Genomic DNA, 15,253 nt, shown 5'->3' on the forward strand with positions numbered 1-15,253 from the left:
CGGCTCCTGGGCCGGATACTCGCAATGGACACTTGTGATGCTGCAGAGAGTCTCCCGTGGGTTGGAATTCCGATTAGGGGTCTGCTTCGGCCTCCTGGTGGGGGGCTTTGGGTGAAGGTGGCGCAGTGGATAAATGCAGCACTGCAGGCTACTTCAGCTGACTACAGTTCCGCAGTTCGGCTGTTCAAATCTCACCGGCTCAGGGTTGACTCAGCCTTCCATCCTTCCGAGGTGGGTAAAATGAGGACCCGGATTGTTGTTGGGGGCAATATGCTGGCTATGTAAACCGCTTAGAGAGGGCTGAAAGCCCTATGAAGCGGTATATAAGCCTAACTGCTATTGCTATTGCTATTGAAGGCATTTTTACATGCTTTCGAACTGCTAGGTTGGTAGAAGCTGGCACAAGTAGCGGGAGCTTACTCTGTTACGTGGCGCTAGGGATTCAAACCGTCGAACTGCCGATCTTTCTGATCGACAAGCTTAGCATCTTAGTCACTGAGCCGAGGTGGCAAAGTGGTTAGGGTGCAGTACTGCAGGCCACTTCAGCTGACTGTTATCTGCAGTTCAGCGGTTCTAATCTCACCGGCTCAAGGTTGACTCAGCCTTCCATCCTTCCGAGGTGGGTGAAATGAGGACCCAGACTGTGGGGGCGATATGCTGACTCTGTAAACCGCTTAGAGAAGGCTGAAAGCTCTATGAAGCGGTATATAAGTCTAACTGCTATTGCTATTGCTACCGCATCCCTTGTCTGCATTGGTGCCCCTGCAGATAAGTAAATAAAGCTATCCTCTTCTGAATTGTTCTCACCATCTGTTTCCCATTGACTCTACGATGGCATCTCTTATGCTACGTTCTCTTGAAACCTCCCTCCCTCCATTCTCAAAGCCAAGGGCCGCGGCCTTTGCCAGCCAATGGTACAATTTTCCACCAAAGCATCCCGTTTGCTCCAGCCGGGGATAATTCACGGTGATCTTGTTTTCATAAATAGGGATCCGTGGCATTGCTCATGTTGATTGTGGTGACTTAGCATCTGTATTTATATTCGAGTCTGCATCCTCTAAATCAGCCCAGCAGAAGCGGTGCCTTTATGAAAAAGCTGCAATTCTTGCGAAACACGGAGTGTCTGTTGCCAAGCTAAAAGTTCTTCTCTGGCCAAGTACATTTCCAAGTTCAAATCCTAGCTGGGAGAAATATATATATGTATGTGTATGTGTGTGTGTGTGTGTGTGTGTGTGTATCACAACCCCTGGTAAGCCCCAATTATGGGAGGAAGCTAACTGCTTCCATCGTCTGTCAATCGGCTCGTCACAAGAGTCCATCACGACAGAAACCCAATATATTTACTGTTGCCTTTGTTATATTTGTGGTTTTTTTTAAATTTGCACAAATTAAAACACACACACACACACACATATAATGTTGTATTTGTGCTGATAAATAAATAAAGGGAGACTAGTATAGATCTATTTCAAGCTATTTAGCTCTCATCAGCTAGCCATACCCTTACTGGGATTTGAACCTGGGCTATATTACATATTAGGCAGACGTCTTAGCCATTAGGCCATAGGCTCTGATCCGTTATCAGCCAAGCCAGGGTGAAAGGTATCTATTAGATTTTACAACCCCCGGTATGCCCAAATATGGGAGGAAGATCACTACTTCCATTCTCTGTCCTTCGGCTCGTCACAAGAGACCATCCAGGCAGAAACCCAATATTTTTACTGTTGCCTTTTGGTTACATTCGTTGTATTTGTGCTGATAAATAAATAAAGGGAGACTAGTATAGATCTATTTCAAGCTATTTAGCTCTCATCAGCTAGCCATACCCTTACTGGGATTTGAACCTGGGCTATATTACTTACACACACAGACACAGACACACAGACACAGACACACACAGACACACACAGACACACACACACACAGACACACACACACACAGACACACACACACACAGACACACACACACACACACACACACACACACACACACACATATATATATATATATGATTATAGGGAGTAAAATCTAGTGGCTGAGAAAATGTTTAACATTTTATCCTGTCTTCTCTGCTAGCGCTCTTGACCTTCGCTTTAATATTGTTTGGGTGTGATCTTTTCTCTTTTTTTTTAAACAAAAAAAAGGAACTATTGCTGTTTCGTAGCTGTGATTTAAGCATAGAGGCTAGAAAAGCTATGAATTTGAAAGGCTGGTGCAGTGGGAGAGACCATTTAGAATAATCGCTTTGGAGTATTTGATTTTGCAAGCCAGTGCTAAGCGTAACAGCAGCCCGCAAGGGAAAACTAAGGCAGAAGAAGAGAGCAGAGTCCATGGGAGGGAAATAGACAGAGAAGAGAAAGAACTGCCATTATCCCACATGAAAGAGGAGAGAAAAGAATTCTATGGACCTCTGCCCTCTTCTGAACTGAAGTTCTGTAGCCATTATTAGTCCATTATTTTTACTTATATGTATCTACGTCATTGTTTGTATTCCCCTTCCTGATTTTATGTGAGCCGCCCTGAGTCCCCTCAGGGAAAAGGGCGGCCTATAAATGTTAATAAACATCTAAACATCTAAACATCTTTCAAAAGCCACTGGGTTTTAAAGTTTGAAGGACTTCCGTTTAGCTATTACTGATCTGAAATGCCGCCTCCCACCTGCTGATATTAATATTTCAAGGATGAACCAGGAAAATAAAATCCTCTTAACATCTTTCTGTTCTTCCTTTTCTTTCCACCAGGCATGCAGACCGCGAGGAGTCATCATTATTGCCCTTTCTTTCTGCAGGATTCACAAGGGTAGGTCTACTTATTTATAGTCATCTTTACACACACACTGTATTAACTCATCTTTTCATATAGATGGAGTTGATGTTTGTAGATTGGCCGGCTGTTTCATATCATCCTGTGTGGCTGAGGTGCTGGCTGTGTGTCCGTTGTTCTTTTGTGTTGTAATGACCTGGATGGTGATGGGTGGGGTTCGTTTGTTGACTAGGGCTGGTTTCCATATGTCTGGTAGGTGGGAGCTAATAGATCTATTTCAAGCTATTTAACTCTCATCAGCTAGCCATACCCTTGCCCTAGTCTCCCATCATTTCTTTAGCAGTAAAAATGTAACACAAAATGGTTTGTCCTGTAAGCGACTGCCTGGAAGGCTCTTGGGGTGGGGCTGAAAGGCGAAAGGGAAGCAGTATGCTCCCTCCCATATTTGGGCAGACCAGGTGCTTTGACAGAAGAAAAAAAAACTTAATCACTCCCTTGGCTCAGCTGATAAAGGGAGGAGAACTTGTGGCTTAGTGGTTAATACAACCGCCTAATATGTAAGCAGCCCAGGTTATGCAGTAAGGGTATGGCTAGCTGATGAGAGCTAAATAGCTTGAAATAGATCTACACTAGTCTCCATTTCTTTATCAGCCAAAATGTAACACTACACACACACACACACACACACAATATTGACTGAATGCCTGGATTCACATGTGCACACTGATAATCTCAGATTGATTTTGCCAAAGCTTGGGGGAAAAATATTTCCCCACTTTTTGAATATCCGTTCAAGGATTACTGAGATCATGTTTAGGTTAAATAGAATAGAATAGAATAAAATAGAATAGAATAGAATAGAATAGAATTTTTTATTCTTTATTGGCCAAGTGTGATTGGACACACAAGGAATTTGTCTAAAACAGGAATAGCCATAACCATTTAGGGCAGATTACTTAGTTTTATATTTGTCTACTCGAGGATAAATCTAACAAGGAAAAAAGTGTGTGCAGGGGGGGGGGGAGGATAATCATCATAATAATTGGTTGAGGACATGTCATCAAGTTGTTGTCAACTGTGATCGACCATACAGATAGATTTTCATAAATCATAGATCAAATGAAAGTTTATGTCCATAAATGAGAGGCAGAAAGAGTAAGGAGGAAGGGAATGGGAGACGGATGTAGGGTGAGCCTGAGAGAGGGGTCAAATGCTTCATCAACCATGTGTCCCTTCGCATCCACAAGAGAACTAAGTCCAGCCCACCTTGAATTCCTTCTACTCTTATCTCCCGCTAATTTCCCTTGGCTGTTAGTAGTTCAGATTCTTGTAGTGAGCTTAAGCTAGTAATAAATCTTTATATCCATTTGCACTGTCTGGATCTCCTGATTTTCCTGGCACTTTGACAACAGGGTGCATAAATTATGTATGTTTAGGTACGTATGTTAATATGTAAGATGGGGTTGGTAAATCAAAACAAATTTTCTAGATTAGCTATATAACCCATTGTCATAATTGCAATGGCAGAACAGAATAATATGTAATTCTTCTTAAAGACTCCCAACATCTTCTTTAAGAAGATGTTGGATAGCCATTTGTCTGAAATGGTATAGGGTTTCCTGCCTAGGCAGGGGGTTGAACTAGAAGACCTCCAAGGTCCCTTCCAACTCTGCTATTGTATTGTATTGTATATGACTTTTAGGGTATTTTCACACTGGGCTGATCCTTTGGATGAAAAAGCAGGATTTATGTGGCCAGTCAAGGCATCTGTTAATAGGAAAGGATGAACTCTTAGCCCCTCCACGTGTAACCCAAGAGATTATTTAGGAGGAATCTGAGATGGTCTAATTTTCTGCATCCAAACAGATGAAAAGGTGATTTTTGAAGAGGCCCCTGGTTAAATCTCTTCATTACCTTTGAAGGCAGGTCCTCAGATCTCACAAAAAGGCATGTATCATAGAAAGTTTGGCATAAATGGTGTCAGTGTAAAAAGTATAAGGGCATTATGAGACGTTGGCTCTGCTATTTTGTAGATTGGAGTCAACTATTGTTTGATTGACTTCACTCATAGGGTTTTTTTAATTCCATCATAAGTAGGTCAAGAGCTGAGAGCTATCAGTAAGTCTGTTGATTAAAATATTTGTCTCCTTCAAATGGGTGAAGGATGGTTCAGTGGCTAGGACGCTGAGCTTGTCGATCAGAAAGGTCGGCAGTTTGGCGGTTTGACTTCCTATGGCCGCGTAACGGAGTAAGCTCCTGTTACTTGTCCCAGCTTCTGCCAACCTAGCAGCTTGAAAGCACGTAGAAAAATAGGAACTATTGTTTGATTGACTTCACTCATAGGGGTTTTTTAATTCCATCATAAGTAAGTCAAGAGCTGAGAGCTATCAGTAAGTCTGTTGATTAAAATATTTGTCTCCTTCAAAAGGGACGCGATGGTTCAGTGGTTAGGACGCTGAGCTTGTCGATCAGAAAGGTCGGCAGTTTGGCGGTTTGACTTCCTACGGCCGCGTAACGGAGTAAGCTCCTGTTACTTGTCCCAGCTTCTGCCAACCTAGCAGCTTGAAAGCACGTAGAAAAATAGGAACCACCTTTGGTGGGAAGGCAACAGCACTCCGTGCTCCTTCAGCATTTAGTCATGCTAGCCACATGACCATGGAGACGTTTTTGGACAGTGCTGACTCCTCGGAGTCAGAGATGAGCACCGCTCCCTAGAGTCAGGAACAACTAGCACATATGTGCAAGGCGAATCTCCTTTAAGAAGAAAGAAATTTATTGCCGAGCTGAGTACGTTTGGGCAAGTATTAGATAAGGGGGCATATATCTAGGGATGTTGTGTATATTTCTTGCAACTTCTTAAATTGCAAAGTTAGGACAGCCAGGGGTGGGATTTGGAGGTTCTCCAAACTGGCCATAACGTTACTACAGGTTCTCCTGAACCTGTAGTAGCCCACCCCTGAGAATATCCATAGATACCACTGGGAAGGGCCATAGTAACTGTGAATAATCATTATGGACCAGTCCAATGTCAAGGGTGACTAGTATTGATCTCTCCGAGGAGCGTGAAATGGCTTTGTTTACTTAAGAAATTCAAAAAGAAATAATAAAAATCCCTACTTCTGCTTATTAAGAGCATGTCTATCTTCTGAAACATCCTATATAGCAATGAGCAAGAGTGTCTCGTAACTAAAATGTTTCTTTATAAGGAAAACTCCTTTTTTCCCCTCAAGACAAAGTTGTATTAATATATGAATGGAATAGAGAGGGTCTTTTGATGTTGATGTCTTTTTTCCCCCCCATAACCAGAGATACGTTGAAAACTCAAACATCATGGCTTGTTACAATGAACTCATACAGTTGGAATTCGGAGAAGTGCAGGCACAATTTAAACTAAGGTAATGCTGCCTATCTCGTCTTAATATGCCTGGCCCAGGAAAAACCTGTCCTCACCAACACAGGAATTGGTTGGGATTTGATCCCTGCTGAAGTCTACAGTAAGGGGGTGATGGCTCAGGGGTCAAAGACGCCGGGCTTGTCACCTGGAAAGCTGACAGCCTGGGTTCGAGTCCCTTGCTTGGTGCAATGGGGTGAGCTCATGTTCTTTGCCCCAGCTCTTGCCCTCCTAGCAATTCGAAAGCATGCAAATGTGAGTAGATAAATAGGTACCACTTTGGTGGGAAGGTAACAGCGTTCTGTGCACCTTCGGTGGCTAGGACGCTGTTCTGTGCGCCTTCGGTGGCTAGGACGCTGAGCTTGTCGATCAGAAAGGTCGGCAGTTCGGCGGTTTGAATCCCTAGTGCTGCGTAACGGAGTAAGCTCCCGTTACTTATCCCAGCTTCTGCCAACCTAGCAGTTTGAAAGCACGTAGAAAAATAGGGACCACCTTGGTGGGAAGGCAACAGCGCTCCTTTAGCATTTAGTCATGCCAGCCACATGACCACGGAGACGTCTTCGGACAGTCCTGGCTCTTTGGCTTGAAACGTAGATGAGCACTGCCCCCTAGAGTCAGGAACAACTAGCACATATGTGCGAGGGGAACCTTTACTTTTATTACACCTTCAAATTTGATCCCCTGCTGAGCTCAGGAAACCAAATTAAAAGATCTGCCATGGCTCCCTGTCCAGGCTTCTTCAGTCTTCAAGATTTGATGGCACCTTCCGATTGTTTTATTCTCTTTTTGTTTATGAATTGTTTAGTTCTAGGCCATTCTTTTCTTTCTAGATCTTGAGAACTCCATGCGATTGAGAATCTAATGCGTCTGCTTCTTTTTTCACTGCTTTACATTTCAGGGCTTGTAACTCGATATTTACAGCATTAGAGAAAAGTCAAGAAGCCACTGAGATTACAAGTGAAGATCATGTAATACAGGTTTGCTCGTTGTTTTTTTTTCTTATTTTTTTATGAGTGTCAGATACTGTCCTGTGGTTTTGTATGATTTTATTCTTTTGCTTACTTCATGCACACAGATAGGCATGCAGAGAGATAAAATATATACATCTGTGTGCGTTGAATTGCCTTAGAAATTGTTCTTAATGCGGTACATATTTTTCTGACCTCTCCGTGGAGAGGAAAAAAATCCATTTCAAGAATTTTGCATCCAGTTTTTTTTCCCCACCACACTATAAAAAAAAAAGATGTTGGGACTCTAGAAAGAGTACAGAGAAGAGCAACCAGGATGATTGGGGGACTGGAGGCTAAAACATATGAAGAACGGTTGCAGGAACTGGGCATGGCTAGTCTAGTGAAGAGAAGGACCAGGGGAGACAGGATAGCAGTCTTTCAATATTTGAGGGGCTGCCACAGAGAGGAAGGGGACAAGCTATCTTCCAAAGCATCCGAAGTCCAGACAAGGAACAACAGATGGAAACTGATCAAGGAGAGATTCAACCTGGAAACAAGGACAATCAACCAATGAAACAAGAACAATCAACCAATGGAACAGAAGTTGCGTTCGGATGTTGTGGGAGCTTCATCACTGGAGTCTTTCAAGAAGAGACTGGACTGCCATTTGTCAGAAATGGTGTAGGGTCTCCCTGCTTAGGCAGGGGGTTGGACTAGATGACCTACAAGGTCCCTTCCAACTCTCTTAATCTGTAAACCTTTTGTTTTAAATAAGCGTTTGTTTTTGTAGCTGTATCTTCACAAAGAGTCTTGCTTTGCTTCAGGAGTTTACGGCCCCGTTTGTATTTAGCCCAAGGTCATTAAAAACCTGTAATGATGCTTCTCTTGCTCATCTCCAACGTCAGATATAGGCATTTCAAAGGAAGTTTAAAAATAAGGCCCTTGTGTCTTTTACGCATCTCTTCTAGAGTGGAAGAAGCAGGACGTTTTTAGCCGAATCAAAATGCAATTCAGTTCGAAGCATCACCCAGACAAATGTTGGTTAATGCTTCAAACAAAATGCGGGGTTGTAAAATGCTTTCATTTTAGTCTCTGGATTGGACTAACTTGTATCTCCTAGCATGCCTCATTCCGGGCTATGATGTCAGAGATAGCTGGTAGTTATAATTCTGCTACATCCAGAAGGCCATTGAGATTGTGTGGGCCTGGAAGGTCGCAACACCAGTTGGTTTACAATCGAAACCAGTTTTCGCCAGCCAGGGCTAGATTTGGTCTGGGAGACCTGAGATCATGCGGCACAGTTTTTAAACGAGAGAGAGAGAGAGAGAGAGAGAGAGAGAGAGAGGGAGGGAGGGAGGGAGGGAGGGAGGGAGGGAGGGGGAGGGAGGGAGGGAGGGAGGGAGGGAGGGAGGGAGAGAGAGAGAGAGAGAGAGAGAGAGAGAGAGAGAGAGAGAGAGAGAGAAAGAAAGAGAAGGCAGGCTAAACCTTGCTCCTCAATATCTTTATGTGAGCGCTGGTGGAGTCCACAACCCCATAACTCATCGCGAATGAATTCGTCAGTTCTCCCATTTCTCAACCTTGGTGGTTTTCAAACGGATGGACTTCAGTTCCCAGAATTCCCCAGCCAGTATGCAGGCTGAGGAATTCTGGCACTTGAAATCCACCCATTCTGTTTGTTTCCTGACAGTTAGAATAATGAATCAGTGGAACAATTTTGTCTCCAGAAGTAGTGAATGCTCCAACACTAGAAGTTTTTAAGAAGAGATTGGATAACCATTTGCCTGAAGTGGTGTAGGGTTTCCTGCCTAAGTAGGGGGTTGGACTAGAAGACCTCCAAGGTCCCTTCCAACTCTGCTATTCTATTCTATTTCTATTTCTATTTCTATTTCTATTTCTATTTCTATTTCTATTTCTATTTCTATTTATTTCTATTTCTATTTCTATTTCTATTTCTATTTCTATTTCTATTTCTATTTCTATTTCTTTCTATTTCTATTATTTCTATTCTATTCTTCTCTAATCTAGTCTATTTCTATTCTATTTGTTCTTTTTTCTCTATTCTATTCTATTTCTTTTTTTCCCTATCTATTCTATTCTAGTCTAGTCTAGTCTATTCTAGTCTATTCTAATCTATTCTAGTCTATTTCTATTTCTATTATTTCTATTTCTATTCTATTCTATTCTACTCTACTCTAGTCTATTTCTATTTCTATTTCTATTTCTATTTCTATTTCTATTTCTATTTCTATTCTATTCTTTTTTCGATATTCTATTCTATTCTATATTTGTTCTTTTTTCGATATTCTATTCTATTTCTTTTTTCCCTATTCTATTCCATTCCATTCCATTCCATTCCATATGTTGTGTGGCTGATCTGATTCATGGATTCTGTTGGGAAAAAAATAATCATATATTGAGGAACAAGCTATGTTGGACTCTAGGTTGGGTTCATACAGCAAACCTTATCTGGTTGTCCAACTCATTCCTTTTCAGCGTTTCTACAATATCCTGAACCATAACCCAACCCAACAGGCTAGATTCATGCAGCATTGGAGTCAAACAAACGAGTTACACACAGAGACACACACACACACACACACACACAAGGAGGGAGAGGGAGAGGGAGGGAGGGGGAGAGAGAGAGGGTGGGGGAGAGAGAGAGAGAGAGAGCTGCCAGAGTTTAGCATGTGTGAATGAAGCCAATAGATTTTGAAAGAAATGGTTAAGGCTGTTACGCAGTCCCATTGGAAGGGTGAGAGTAGGGTGGGGATTACATACCACTAAATGCCTCGTTTAATTATTTATTTAAGCATTACAATTTCATCACTGTCTTTCAGCCTTTAGCCTTTTTTTTTTTTTTTTTGCTAAAAGGGTTCCCCATAATAGGGCAGCCTCTGTGCTTGGATCCGTTCCCGGATCTGTTGTATTGAAAACCGTTCCAGGCAGTTTAGAAAAAGTGCATCCAGGCTAAATATTAGATCAATGCTCAGGTTGATCTTAAATCCTCACTTCTTTCTTTCTTTTTTTCTTTCTTACCGTCTCCGTAGTATGTAAATCCTGCATTTGAAGCGGTGATGGGCTACCAGAAAGGCGAGTTAATAGGAAAGGAACTAACAGAAGTGCCTACCAATGAAAAAAAAGCTGATTTCCTTGAGACTATTAATTCTTGCATCAAGTTTGAAAAGGTAGGCATGGAGCTGGTTTTGTGCGACAAGGGTAACTCAGAAGTGGCTTGCCATTGTCTCCTTCCTAGGGCTGAGAGAACGTGGCCGGCCCAAGGTCACCCAGTCAAAGGTGGGTCTAGAACTCCCAGTATCCTATTTCTAGCCTCTTCTCATTTGGAAGAGGAGAGGCGATAAAATATATCTTTATAAGACAAATAAAACAGAAGCTTTTCACAGAGAATTTATTTATATTTCCTCTTTGTTCTTAAGTTATGGGGTTTGATCTACAATAGATAAATGTTAATGGCTGTAGTTTTGGGATTCTGTTGGCAAGCATAGTTATGAGTCTTAATGGGGCCATCCACTACTTGAAGGTTGCAACTCATCATTGCAAGTGACGTTATGGAAGTGAGCAGGAACGGGAAGAGCTCTGTGGGGGTCCTTGATGCTCTCTGAGCCTGGTTGTTTTCTTGCAGACCCAAGTAGGAAACATCTCTCTATAGGCTAGCACTGATGATGTTACGTAGTTTGGGTAATGAAACATTTGTGTTGTGGCCTGCCAGCGGCCAGCAGAGCTGACAGCAAATTCGGACAGTGAGGTGGTTGGGAAGGAACCTGGGCCAGTCCTGGAGTCTGGGGAAGGCTCTGATGAGGGTTCTATGTCGAGGGCAGAGAGTGGGCCAGAGCCATATGCCAGTTATCAGCTGCCTTCAGAGTCAGACATCAGTGAGGCAGATGAACAGCTGGAGCCCGTTCCCAGTGTGCGCATGCGCAGAGTTGCCAGACAAAAGGAACAGCTAAAGAACAGGGGTCGACTTGGAAGTAAGGCCGCAGGTGGATGATGAATGGCCCTTCCCAGAAGAAATAAAAGAGGAGCGAAAGGGGAGTGGAGTTTGCAGGAGACAATGAATTCGCTTAATTGGTTGGTGACTCTCTGAGACTCCTTGCCAAGTTTTGCAGATCTCAGCCTGGCAGCTCTCCAAGCCAGATAAGGTCTGTGACTGTAAATTCACCCTTGAAAGACTTTGCTGGATATGAATGAGAGGAATTCACAGTAACTTAATAAAAAGGGTGGGTTTTTTTTGTCAGGACAAGGAGTCTGTTTCGTGTTTGGGGAAGCCTAGGTCAGAACAATCTGCAAGAAAACAAACCAAGCTCAGAGAGCACCAAGGACTCCTCATTTCAACCCTGAGCTACAAATATTCTCCTTTATCAGGGAGAGCTTTATTTGCAACAAGCAAATACATCCTAATTTTTTGTTTTGTTTCCAGAACTAAAGAAGCATTGAAAAGCATCCAGCACGCATGTGCTAAAAGCTCGCAAAATTTTCAGTCTCTTTGTTCAAAATGTCATCACAATTTTAATTCAATGTTGGTGGCCTTTCCGGGGGGGGGGGGGGTGTTAATTAGCTGTAATGTATACAACAGAACGTTCCAGTCAGATGCCAAGTAGGGGGAAGACCGAGGGGGAGAAAGATTTGAGGGAAGCAACAAAGTCAAAGAGATGCGCAGGAAGAGGCTACAGCAAACAGTGACGACATTGTGCCAAGGCTGGGAAAGAATGAGTTTCCTAACCCTCCCGATGCAGAACTTTGCCACAAGGCAACCATCCAAAATCCGTGCAACTTGCAAACGGAGTCTTTGGGAATGAGCAGTAGAACATTCTTCTTTCTTCATCTAACAGGAATGGCAAGGAACGTACTACACCAAAAAGAAGAACGGCGAGAGCATACAACAAAGTGTGAAGATCATACCTGTCATTGGACAGGGAGGGTAAGTCTTGCCTTCAAGTCGTTTTTGAGCTGTATTTATACAACAGTGGTAATATCCGGAGCAAGGGTGGGTTCTAGCTGGCTTTGCTGGGCGTGTATGCACAGTTCAATAGCAATAGCAATAGCAGTTAGACTTATATACCGCTTCATAGGGCTTTCAGCCCTCTCTAAGCGGTTTACAGAGTCAGCATATCGCCCCCACAGTCTGGGTCCTCATTTCACCCACCTCGGAAGGATGGAAGGCTGAGTCAACCTTGAGCCGGTGAGATTTGAACCGCTGAACTGCAGATAGCAGTCAGCTGAAGCGGCCTGCAGTACTGCACTCTAACCACTGCACCACCTCGGCTCTTCAATAGCAATTGTTCTGCACATGCACAAAACTCTAAAACAAGATGGCGGTGGCGACTGCGGCAACCGGGGAAGTGGTTCGGAGGCGCGGCCAGCCTGGGTCGTTGCTGGTTCGGTGATCCAAACCAGCATACCACTGCCAATTTGGCAAAACCAGGCCGAACTGGTAGAAACCCACCACTGGCCCGGAGGTCATCATTTGCAAACCTTCCCAACTTGATGACAAGCAAAGTCAAATAGGGGAAATCTGATTTGCTTAACAACCATATGATTCAGTAAACAGCAGAAATTATATATATATATATATATATGCGCACACACGCACGCACGCACACACACATGCATACATATGTATGTATACCTACATACACTGTATATCTCCATATACATCTCTCCCTCCCTCTCTCTCTCTCTTTCACACACATACACACTCTCACACACATCTATCTATCTATCTTTTCTCTCTCTCTCTTTGTCTCTCTCATATCTATCTATCTCTAACTATCTATCTATCTATCTATCTATCTATCTATCTATCTATCTATCTATCTACCTACCTACCTACCTACCTACCTACCTACCTACCTACCTACCTACCTATCTATCTATGCATGCATGTATGCATCCATCCATCCATCTAGCCATCTATCTATTTTTTTCTCTCTTTCTCTCTTTCGCATATCTATCTCTGTCTGTCTGTCTGTCTATCTATCTATCTATCTATCTATCTATCTTTTTTTCTCTCTGACTCTCATATCCATCCATCCATCCATCCATCCATCTATCATCTATCTATCTATCTATCTATCTATCTATCTATCTATCTATCTATCTATCATCTTTTTCTCTCTCTCTCTGTCTCTCTCCTATCTATCTATCTATCTATCTATCTATCTATCTATCTATCTATCTATCTATCTATCTATCTATATCTTTTTTCTCTCTGTCTCTCTCATATCCATCCATCCATCTATGTTTTTTCTCTCTCTGTCTCTCTCATATCTATCTATCTATCTATCTATCTATCTATCTATCTATCTATCGATCGATCGATCGATCGATCGATCTATCTATCTATCTATCTCTATCTATCTATCTATCTATCTATCTATCTATCTATCTATCTATTTATTTATCAACTGGTTATAACTCAATAACTGCCTCAAGAACTACCGATACAGAGATGTTTTTCTTCATTTTCATAATTATTTTGTCTGCTCATTTGTTCTTAATGTTAGTAGTCTTAATAGACTACTTTCTTTGCATTCCTTTGCAAGGGACCGAGAGATCCCAGATGATCACAAAAAGACAGAATCCTTCCCCTCTTCTTTGTCTAGATTTTATTTTGCTTTATAAAAAAGATTTAGCAGTAAGCAACTGCAGCCAGTCGACAAGTTGGAGACCAAAATTGTTCTCATTCCATTCTTCTTTTTTTTCCCATTCCTGCAGAAAAATTAGACACTATGTGTCACTTAGTAGACCCTGCAACGACAACAATAAGGTAAGCAACAACAACAACAACAACAAAACAAGAATAATTTCAACCTGTGATGATGTCTGTAACACCATCAAACATCCAGAGCTGCCTATTGCAAGTCCTTGGTAAGGACTCGATAGGCAGGCAAAAATGCTAGACCCAGCCTGAACATCTGGCTGATGGTGCAATGATCAATAATAATAAAAAACATAATGAATGTATGTATTTAATTAACTCAGTTTCAAGGCCACTCAACTGCTCAATGACTCTTAGTGGCTTACAATTTTAAAAAAATGTGATTCTGTGTTGATTCTTACAACTTGGGTTAACTGTACTTTTTTCCTCTGATTTGTTCATAGGCGGAAAGAATCTGTGAACGGGTTCAGGCCGAGTCGCAGACAGGTATAAATGTTGCAACTGCACAAAATTGGTTGCGTTTCAATAGTCGCTTTGTTATTCTCTGCTAATTGACTTTGTGTCGGTATGGTTTTCCCTCCCTTCTCTCTTTAAAAGTGGGTTTTTTTCTGGGCATATTTTGGAAGAGGCAAATTAGGGATATTAACCAGGAGTGGGCTTTAAAAATTGCAGCAATGGGTTTGTTGCCCCATTGTTGGGTGGGTGTGGCCATGGTGGGCATGGCCTAGTTGGCCTCCTGCACGGCTCCGGACGCCCTCCAGAGGCCGGAAACAGGCCCATTTCTGGAGTTCTAGAACCTCTGGTAGGCCCATTTCCCCCCCCCCCGACCCTCTACACAGGCGCTGCATTTACCTGGCATGATGAATGCACTGCGTGGAGATTCTGGGGAGGGGAAGGGTGAGAGAGGTGGGCGTGGCCAGCCAGGAGTGGCATTTGGGGCTTTGGTGAACTGGGCAGAATCCTAGCTAGAGGATCGCCCGAACCTGCCTGAACCCCCAACAGCCCACCCCTGAATTAACAGTGAAAACCTGAATAAACGAATCACACCCAATTTTGCAGAGTTCAGTGGTGGCAGGGATTTCAGCCTGTTGGGTGAACTAAGCCTACCTTTGGATTAATGTGTAAAACAATATGCCATATTTTTTGGAGTATAAGACTCACCAGAGTATAAGATTTTGAAGAAGTTAATCTTTAAAAAACAGTTTTTGTACTCTGCAGACCTCCCAAACCCTCTGCACGCCTCATTTTTTGTGAAAAACGGGAAAGGAGAGAGTTTGAGAGGCCTGAAAAGTGCTCCTGGGGGCTGGAGGTGGGGGGGCAAAAACAAGCAAAAAATGGCTCGTTTTTGGCTCATTTTTGCCCCCAGGAGCACTTTGCAGGCCTCCCAAACCCTCTGCACATCCATTTTTTTGAAGTAAACTCAAAGATTCCTTTATTAGGAGTGCCGGCAGCCCCGGCAAAAAGTTTCTCT

General features: G+C 42.7%; 1 protein-coding gene across 1 annotated transcript in view; it reads left to right on the forward strand.

Moving 5' to 3' along the window:
• PDE8A (phosphodiesterase 8A) overlaps window positions 1–15,253 on the forward strand; it is a 108,087-nt gene that overhangs the window by 71,554 nt on the left and 21,280 nt on the right. Inside the window, exons 5-11 of the mRNA XM_087704248.1 lie at window positions 2,744–2,801; window positions 6,072–6,160; window positions 7,055–7,133; window positions 10,154–10,291; window positions 11,954–12,042; window positions 13,839–13,890; window positions 14,226–14,268. Of these exons, the coding sequence (XP_087560374.1) occupies window positions 2,744–2,801; window positions 6,072–6,160; window positions 7,055–7,133; window positions 10,154–10,291; window positions 11,954–12,042; window positions 13,839–13,890; window positions 14,226–14,268 (548 nt within the window). The remainder of the gene's footprint in view (window positions 1–2,743; window positions 2,802–6,071; window positions 6,161–7,054; window positions 7,134–10,153; window positions 10,292–11,953; window positions 12,043–13,838; window positions 13,891–14,225; window positions 14,269–15,253) is intronic.

Source organism: Thamnophis sirtalis, unplaced genomic scaffold (genome assembly GCF_051295495.1).
Source record: "Thamnophis sirtalis isolate CommonGarterSnake01/CBP01778 unplaced genomic scaffold, rThaSir2_p1.2 scaffold_2, whole genome shotgun sequence".
NCBI lineage: Eukaryota > Metazoa > Chordata > Lepidosauria > Squamata > Natricidae > Thamnophis > Thamnophis sirtalis.